The 9,447-nt window shown below is 19.9% G+C and overlaps 3 protein-coding genes across 3 annotated transcripts, besides 7 other annotated features; 1 reads left to right on the plus strand and 2 right to left on the minus strand. All coding sequences in view use genetic code 6, as the record gives it.

The window, feature by feature from the left end:
- Positions 1 to 795: 795 nt before the first annotated feature.
- IMG5_098910 (hypothetical protein) lies at positions 796 to 1,962 on the minus strand. The gene is made up of 2 exons (XM_004035405.1): positions 1,620 to 1,962; positions 796 to 1,572 (listed from the first exon to the last, which is right to left on the minus strand). Exons 1-2 carry the CDS (start codon positions 1,934 to 1,936, stop codon positions 909 to 911), a joined length of 981 nt encoding a protein of 326 aa, XP_004035453.1. The 5' UTR covers positions 1,937 to 1,962; the 3' UTR covers positions 796 to 908.
- A 1,106-nt stretch (positions 1,963 to 3,068) lies between these two features.
- Positions 3,069 to 3,113: a microsatellite.
- Positions 3,114 to 4,171: 1,058 nt separating this feature from the next.
- Positions 4,172 to 4,210: a microsatellite.
- Positions 4,211 to 4,311: 101 nt separating this feature from the next.
- Positions 4,312 to 4,393: a microsatellite.
- Positions 4,336 to 4,414: a microsatellite.
- A 124-nt stretch (positions 4,415 to 4,538) lies between these two features.
- Positions 4,539 to 5,689, minus strand: IMG5_098920 (hypothetical protein; the record flags this gene model as incomplete). The annotated part of the gene is made up of 4 exons (XM_004035406.1): positions 4,539 to 4,865; positions 4,921 to 5,048; positions 5,210 to 5,274; positions 5,499 to 5,689. 4 exons carry the CDS (start codon positions 5,687 to 5,689, stop codon positions 4,539 to 4,541), a joined length of 711 nt encoding a protein of 236 aa, XP_004035454.1.
- Positions 5,073 to 5,118: a microsatellite.
- A 463-nt stretch (positions 5,690 to 6,152) lies between the features above and the next one.
- Positions 6,153 to 6,192: a microsatellite.
- A 782-nt stretch (positions 6,193 to 6,974) lies between these two features.
- Positions 6,975 to 7,025: a microsatellite.
- Positions 7,026 to 7,199: 174 nt separating this feature from the next.
- On the plus strand, positions 7,200 to 9,447 carry IMG5_098930 (hypothetical protein). Its single transcript, XM_004035407.1, has one exon. The coding sequence runs from the start codon at positions 8,017 to 8,019 to the stop codon at positions 8,977 to 8,979; it is 963 nt and encodes a 320-aa protein (XP_004035455.1). The 5' UTR covers positions 7,200 to 8,016; the 3' UTR covers positions 8,980 to 9,447.

Raw genomic sequence — 9,447 nt, forward strand, 5'->3', positions numbered from 1 at the left:
ACTTAAATTTACTTTTTATGTTTGTAAATATATTATATTAGTTTGCTTTTTTTTATATATTTTAGTCTATTTTTTTTTATCAAGCCTAAATAAAAATAATTATAAATATATAGTTATTTATATATACATATATATTTTATTTTATTTTTTGAGGGATAATATATATATTAGATTAATGTAATAGTAGCTAATTATATCCAAAATAAAGCTTTTTTATAAGAATTAATACTATAATTTTCGAAATAAAAATTTGTTTAATATTATAATTAAAAAATTTGTTTTAAATTATTAAAAAATTAAATGATGTTATTGGAAATATTTCTTTAAATTTTAAATTCCATTTACTTTTTATACTAACTAAAAGATATTAAATATGTTATTCTTTTATAAAAAGAATTATTTGGTTTTTATATACATTCTTAATAATTAAATAAATATTTAGAAGTAAATTATAATAAAACATAATTGTTTTGTCAATTAAAATATTTTAAAAAAGGTTATTTACATAATTTTTATTAAATTATTTTCCATTTTTGTTTTAAATTTTTATATTAAAATATTATTTATGAGTAATTTTTTATGATTATTTATTATATTTTATATTTAAAGATATAATTATAAATTTTTAATTATACAGATATTTATAATTTCTATTGTATAAATTATAAATTCAAAATTAATATACTTGGTTATTTATTTATAAAAAATGCAATCGTTTTGTTATTTTGTTATTTTATTTTTTTAAATTTATAAATTTTATCTTTTATGTAAAAAAAATGTTATTTAAATTATATCTTAAAAAAAAAAATTTAAAAAAATAAACATATTTTCTAATAAAAAATAAAATAATATTTAAGTATTTAATAAAATATTAATGTAAAATAAAAAAATACCAAAAAATTTTATTTTCATTAAAGAGCTTATCCAGCTTTAGGTAAAACCCAATCTGGTAATCTACTTTTGAGTTTTTATGTTTTATTTTTTCCACTATCAACTTCCTATTAAGGTAATTATGATAATTCATTTTTAAGATTATCAATAAGACTTTAATCAAATCCTGAAACATCTCTTTGATTAATTAATGCCTCTCTAGCATAAAAAGTATTAAAATCGAATTTTTACCCAGGCTTAGTAATTGTAAAAGGGAATAATTCCCCAAATCTATTAACGAATTCTTCGAATTCCTATCTTCCTTCGGCAGTAGTGAAATCGAATCTAGAAAGTGGATTTTTAGCCTCTTAAATTTCTTATTAAGTATATCCACTATAATATACTTCATTGAAGAAATATCTATCCCAAGCATCTACCCTGAATAATCCGTGACAAGTAAATAAGTCCAAAGGGTTAATCTTTTAAAGATGACTCCATCTACCTGCAGGAGTCATGTCACTCATATAATTATTATACACGAAATTGGTCCATGTAAATATATTCTCGGCAGTTTTGTCGAATTCTCTATCTTCAGCCTCTTTACGAACCCAATCAGGGACGAAAAATCCACGGACACCTCTTTCTACTTTAAAATATCTTGCTCTTCTTTTTCTCATGAATAAGTAAGTGTATGGATGTAAACTAATTTATATAATTAAAAATTTTTATATTATTTATATTATTTTTACTTCTATCTTGCTAATGTTTCAAAGAGATAATCTCTTCTTAATTCTCTGTCAGTAAATAGGTATGTGTCTTCAAGTGTCATACCTCTTTAATGATGAATATCTAAACTATATCTATATGTAAATCTGGAAATTATGGGAAGGAGAAAACTTATTATTCTTGATGTTATACCTTAGTTAATAATTATGTTTCCAGCTGTTAATAACCAGTCGGTACGATTTACGTTGTACCATTTGGATGGAGATCCGATTTTTCTATCTCTTCCTAAGGCTTTTATGTTTGCTAATTGTTCCCAAGCTAGTTTTTCTAATCTAACCATGTATTTTTTTTGTTAAATATAATTATATATATATATTATTATTATTTTTATTTATTTATTTTATATATATGTATATCAATATTTTGTTAATAATATTTTTTTTTTCCTTTTTTTGTATATTTTTAAATAAAAAAATATTAAATAATTATTAACTAAAAATATATTTAAATTTTTTTTTTTTTTTTTTATATTAATATATATTTAATTATTATTTTTAATAAATTTTTATTTTATATTAAAAAAAAAAAAATCACAATTAAATGCTATTTTGTTTTAAATTAATATGAGAAACTTGACATTTATTTTTCTACTCAGAAACTATTTCTTAAGTATGGTTAAATAAATCTAACTTTTAATTAAAATTAATCTTATTATTATTATTAAAAACCTATTATTCAATGATTTTATTTTATTCAATTTTATCTATTTTTCCTAAAACTATTGCCTCTTTATTTATATAATTTTTTATGAAAAAAAAAAAATTAAATTTTATATATATTTATCAAGATAACCTTCATATCCTTCTTTTGCAGGTAAATACATATATTATAGATAAGCAACATATAAATTAATTTATCCAATAACTAAAAATAATTTATTAGGATCAAAATTACTATATCCAGTATAAAACACTAATAAAATATATTTATATAATGTTTTAAAAATATATATAAAAAGTAATACATATCAAACTAAAAATAACATAATAAAATGAAGAAATAAAAAAGTTTTTATTTCTAAATAAAATATTATCAAAATTGCGATATATTTAATAACTGATAAAAGAAATTCCAATAATATAAGTACCTAAATAAATGTAAATAATAATTATATATATTATTATTTACTAAGCATAAAAAATCCAAAATATTTAAAAAAATCATATTGAATACCAAAGCTTTTAGTAAACTAAGTAAAAGGATATTAATAGCTATATATTGAATACCAAACATTGTATGTCATTAAAAAAATATAAAATATTAATCCATATAAGAGTTTCCAAAAACTACACGCATATGATTATTTATTTGCATTTTCAGTCCTTATTCTATCCAAAATAACAAGCCAAAAAAGCATTAAAAAAGTAATAAAATTAATTATAAAAAAGGAATCTAAAAAGAAACTTTTTTTTTTTATTTATTTTAAATAAATTTATTTATTTTTAAAATAAAATTTACCTGAATATACTTGGATATATAATAGTTAAAAAATAAAAAGGATTATTTAAAAACATTTATAAAAAACTAAGAATTACAACCAGTTTTTACTCTAGAATCCAATGAATTTGTTTTAATTTATAAAGTTTTCTGTAATAATTAATAAAAAAGAGAAAAGATAATATCAAAAAAGTTGTTCTTAAATATATTATCATTTCAGTAAATTAACTATTAATTAAATTATATATATTTTCAGTTTTTGGTAAATTAAACATATCTTTTATTGAATTTGCTATAAAAATAGTAATTTTATATTTATTATAATCTATACTTTATATATATAATATTATAAATGATTGACACTACAAACTATTCTTTATTTTATTTTTTTAAAAAATTATATGATTGATTTTATTTTATTTTTATTTTTTTCAATTAAATACTTTTTCACATATAATTTCTATTTCTATATTTTATAATTAAACTATTTACTATGTTTATTTTTCATTTATATATCCCATAATTGATATTTTAAAGTTTGTATTTTCTTTTATTAATTATTCTAAAAATTAATCTTTTTTATACAAAACTATTTTTAATTACAAAAATTAATTTTTAGAAGTTAAATTATCAATATTATCTTCATAAAAAGTTATATGATTCTTTATATATTTTTTTTTTTTAAAAAAAAAAAAAAATGTTTATATTAATTTTTACTTCATATTATTCAGCATTTGTTTTATTTATTTATTAATTATCATTAAAAATAAATTATTCATGTTTAATTTATGTAAATGCTGAAGGTACTTATTATTGAATTTAAAATATAAAAATATAGATTTATTTAATTTATATAATACTAAAATATGAAGTAATAAATAATATTAAAATCAATAAAAAAAACAAAAACCAAGAAGTAAAAATTCTCTTTTTTAATAATGTATCAGCATTAATTTTAATCAATCTTTTTTTTTTTTTTAATTAATAATAAAATTATAAGAAATATAATTCCATTTTTATAAAAAAATTTAACGTAGTAGAATCACATATTTATTATTATTTATTAACTTCCTATAATTTATTTTCTTATATATTATTTTCTTATATATTATTTTCTAAATAATTGATGTTATTAATATCTATTATATTTGATTTATTTTCCATTTTTTTTTTGTCCTATAAATATAAAAATGAATATATATGGTAATTTTATGACCAATATATATTTTTATATTAAATATATATATATATATATATACATATATTTAATTATTTTTATATACATATATAGATATATATAATCATTTATATTTATTTATATTTTTTTAAAAAATTTAAATTTATATATAATTATATATGAAATTTAATTAATAAGATATTTAAAATAAACAAACAAATAATTTATTTATTTATTTTTATATATATCAAAAAATGAAATAATAATATCACAAATCTAATAACAATCTTCTTGGATCTTCTATTTCATCCTTAATAGTTTTTAAAAAAGTAACAGCTTCTCTACCATCAATTAATCTATGATCATATGTTAAAGCTAAATACATCATTGGTCTTGCTACAATTTAATCATTTTTAACTATTGGACGATTTACAATAGAATGCATTCCCAAAATAGCTGATTAAGGTGGATTAATAATAGGAGTTCCCATTAAAGATCCGAAAACTCCTCCATTAGAAATAGTGAAAGTTCCTCCTGCCATATCTTCAACTTAAATTTTACCTTCTTTTCCTTTATTGCCTAATCTAATTAATTCCTTTTATAAAACATAAATAAAACTTAAAAATTATATGAAATTAGATAATATATACTTTTTCAATTTAAACGAAATTCATAGTTTCTGTATTTCTAAGTACAGGGACCATTAAACCTGTTGGAGTTGCAACAGCTACAGAAATATCAATATAATTTTTATAGACTATTTCTTTTCCATCAATAACTAAAATAAATTATTAAATGAATAAAAATAAATATATTAAAATTAATATATATAACAATAAATATATATATTTATGTATTTATATATGTATCTATAAATAATTACATATACATATATTATAAAATTAATATAATTTTTAAAAATACTAAAAAGAAAATAACCTGCATTTACAATAGGTTATTATTATAAAGCTGCAGTTGTTGCTTTTACAAAAAACTCATAAAACCTAATTTAACGTTATGCTTTTTTGTAAATTAATCTTAGAATTTATTTCTAATATCCATAACAGTTCCCATATCACATTCTTAAAAGGTTGTTAATAGTGCATATGTATTTTAAGCATCTTTTAACCTTTCTGCAATTCTTTATCTCATTCTACTTAATGGTTTTCTTCTTTCTGTTCTATTCTTTTCTCCATAAGAAACTTATAATTATGTCGGCTATTATTACTTTTATGTGGTTTATGTTTGATGAGTAGCTTTTATAGCATTTTCTCCTCTAGAAATTTATGCCTATTATTATTTTACTTATAAAGGTTATTATGTTTCAGGTTATGTATTTTATTAAACTTCTTTTTTTTATTCAGCTGGTTTTGCGACACCTTCGGGTTTTTTACTTTCCGACTTAAACAGATTAACCATCGCTTGCGAATAATTCTGTAATTATACCGGCTTCATGCGAACGATTGGGACTTATGTTTTATCTGTTTCTACACTGCATTTTTTTTTTTTTACTTTTAAGCATTTAAGCAACTTAACCTTCTGTTATTGAATCTCCCATAGAAGGTAGATTTATTGTTTTTGCTATTTTTATAAATAAAAAATTACATATTTTTTATGAATACTTGTAAATTAAAAATATGGTAAATATAATTTTATAGAAATATTTTAGGTTTATTAATATTTAATAGAACGTATAGATATAAAATTTTGCTTTGAATTGTTTTATTAACTATAAAGATGATTTTATTGCTTTTATATATAAAAAGGAAATTTTATTTTTATCTATAATTTAATTTATTTGTTAATAAAATTAAAAAAATTATATCTATTTTTATGTTATTTATTACTTTAATATTAAAAAAAAAATTTATTATATCTAATCATATATAAATAAATGAAATATATAAATATATATATATATATTTACAAAATCTATTTATATAATATTTTTTATAATAAATTGAATAATGAATAAAAATAAAAAAAGATAATAATATTAGATATATAATAAATTAAAAAAATTAATAAAAATAAATGAAATATATAATATATTAAAATATATATTACAAATTTTATCTATATAATAAAGCTATTTTTTTTTTTAAAAAAAATGTTAAATAGAATTGAATTTTAAATATTTATATTATTTTTGAATTATTTTTCAATGTTTTTTATAAAATTATAAAATAAATATTTATTAAATAATTTTTCTTGTAAAACATATATTTAACATTATACTTTTTTTAATTTATTAATATTATATTAACAAATTTAACTAATTTTATATATATAAATTTATGAAAATAAAATATATTTTTTTCTTTTATAAAGTAATATTTATATTTAAATATATATATTTTTATATACAAATTAAACTATTTACTATTAGAAAAAATACTTAATCTTTTATTGATATATATAATTAAAATATATATATTATATAATTTTAATAAATTCTTTTATTAATTTTTTTTTAAAAAAAACTTTAATTTGAATATTTATTCATTATTAAATTTTCACAAAACTAAAAATATAAGATATATAATAAAACAAAATCATTTTTTATATAATAAAAACTTAAAAAAATTTTAAAATATGCAAAAATATATATATTTTGTTTTAATTTAAATTATATTAATACAACTAAAATATTATTATCAAAAAAAAAAAAAACATATTATAAATAATTATATGTTTATTAATTTATATATATATATATATATATATATATATATATATATATATATATATATATTTTTTTTTGTAAATATTTATTATATATAGTAAAAAAGATATATAAATAATTTATTTATTAATTAATAATATATCTTTTAAAAGTAATAATAATATGAAAATACTCTTTATAATTTTATTATTAACTATTTCAGTAAAAGCCGATTGGGCATGCATAACTAACCCAGGCTCTTGTAATCCAGGTTCACAATGCCTTAAGGATGGTTACGTTTTAAAAGACTCCACAAGCAATGACTGTAATCCTCCTTCCTACTTTACCTGTATTGGAAATCCATACTGTGGCGGTCTCTAAAAGCTCTAAGCATGCCTGGACTATAATTTCAAAGAGAGCAATCAAAAATAAAAAGAATCCTTTTTTTAAAAAATAATGTCTTTCTTTTCTAAAAAATAAGTAGCAGGAATATGTGTTCCTTCCTAATAATGTTCAGGTTAAAACGATTGCTCTACATATAGTGGCTCTCTATTAAGGTATTGCCAAGACTAAGGTTTTAAAGATTAAAAAACAACTCCTACAGCTCATGGATGTGGCTGCGTATGTAAAAACGAAACTCCATGTGAATAAAATGTATACTGCCCAACCACTTAAACAGCCGTAAGTTGGGCAAGATGTATACAAGCTGAAACTTGTTCAGATGACTGTATAAGTGCAGGTTATATAAAAGGAAATGATAATAAATGTCTACCTCCCCTATATGAAACTTGTTCTGCGTAAAATTAATGCTCCGAAGCCTGTTTAAATTATGGTTTTTAGAATTAAAACAATAAATGCATACCCACATCTTGTTTAAGTTAAGACTATAGTTTACCTTGCCGTGTAAACACTAGTTATTGCCAAGATTTAGGCTTTGTTAATAACTAAAATAATGTATGCACATGTGACACTGATTCTGCATATGATGAAATTACCAAAAAATGTAACAGAGTGAAAACTACATGGAATTATTGCGTAAAATAAGTTGGTTCTTACACCACTTGTCCAGAAATATGTTTAAATGCTGGTTATGTTTTAGACTAAAAGACTCAATGCACACTTCCTAAAGAAATATGTAGTTTAGACTAAGCCTGTGATGATAAGAATAAACCAAGTAATTTTAAATAGGCTTGCCTAGATTATGGATATTAGTCAGATGCAAACGGAAAATGTGAAAATAAATGTTATACTTATACTAATAAGTAACCTTGTGACCAATAATTATGCGTAGATACCCATTATACCTTTTCTAATGATGTATGTGGTTGCCTTTCTCCTTTCTATGTACAAGACGCTACTTCTATGTAATGTATATTCCAATATACATACGATAATTGCACTAAATCTTCATCATATGAACCTTCATGTCCCAAAGTTTGCCTAGATTAAGGTTTCACAAACTCTGAAACTAACACCTGTATAATTTCATTGGACACATGTATCCCTTCTACTCCTACAAATAAATGCTAAACAGCCTGTTTATAATATATAGGACTACCTGAAGATGATGTCCACAAAGGCTAAACATGCACAATTCCTGATTGTAAGGATGCTACCTAAGTATGTTCGCAATATTGCCTCGAAAGAAACTTTACAACCGAAGCTACTCTATGTAATTGTAGTCCTAATAATTTCTATTATTATTAAGTTAATAAATAAAATTATTGTCTTCCTTTAGGTATCGATACATGCTTAAATTAAATAAAAACCTTAAATATACCTTGCCCTGATGTTTGTATAAATAGAGGTTATTTAAAGGATGAGAAAAATAATTTTTGTGTCTTTAACCCTACAACCTGTATTGGAAAAGATATAAAAGCTTGCAATTGTAACAGTGATTTGCCTGGTTAATGTATTTAGGCATGTATAGATGCCGGATTTGAAAATTAAACAGATGGAGTTTGCAAATTTTCAGGATGTTACTCAGAAAAAAATAAATGTGCCGATGTTAAAACTAGAGAAGGACTATTATGTCAAAACTTGAGATTTGTATCTTAAGGAGATGCATGTATGTGCTAATCTAATTACTTTTCAGATTAAGGAAAGTCTTTCTGTTTACCCATTAAGACTTAAAACTGTTTAAATTAAAAAGTTACTTGTACAAAAGAGTGCCTTAATGCAGGATATGATGGCCTTAAAACTTCTTGTACATATCCAGAATTCTAAACTTGTGTTAAAGAGAAAGCTACTGTATGTGATGTTAATAGTTAAGACTATAAATAAGCATGCATTGGAGCTTAGTTTAAATCTTAAGATGGAAAATGTTAAGTACCTACTGATTGTTAGAATAATACAAAATGCTATGGTGCTTGTTTTAGTTCTGGATTTTCTGCTGATAGTACTGGTAAATGTATTTGTGAAAGTCCGAAAGAAGTTAATGATTATATGTGTATAGATAAATAACTATTTAGTAGTTTAATTTAAGTTTCTATGATTTTGCTAGTTGTTTTGA

This window comes from Ichthyophthirius multifiliis (assembly GCF_000220395.1).
Source record: "Ichthyophthirius multifiliis unplaced genomic scaffold scaff_1120509250840, whole genome shotgun sequence".
NCBI lineage: Eukaryota > Ciliophora > Oligohymenophorea > Hymenostomatida > Ichthyophthirius > Ichthyophthirius multifiliis.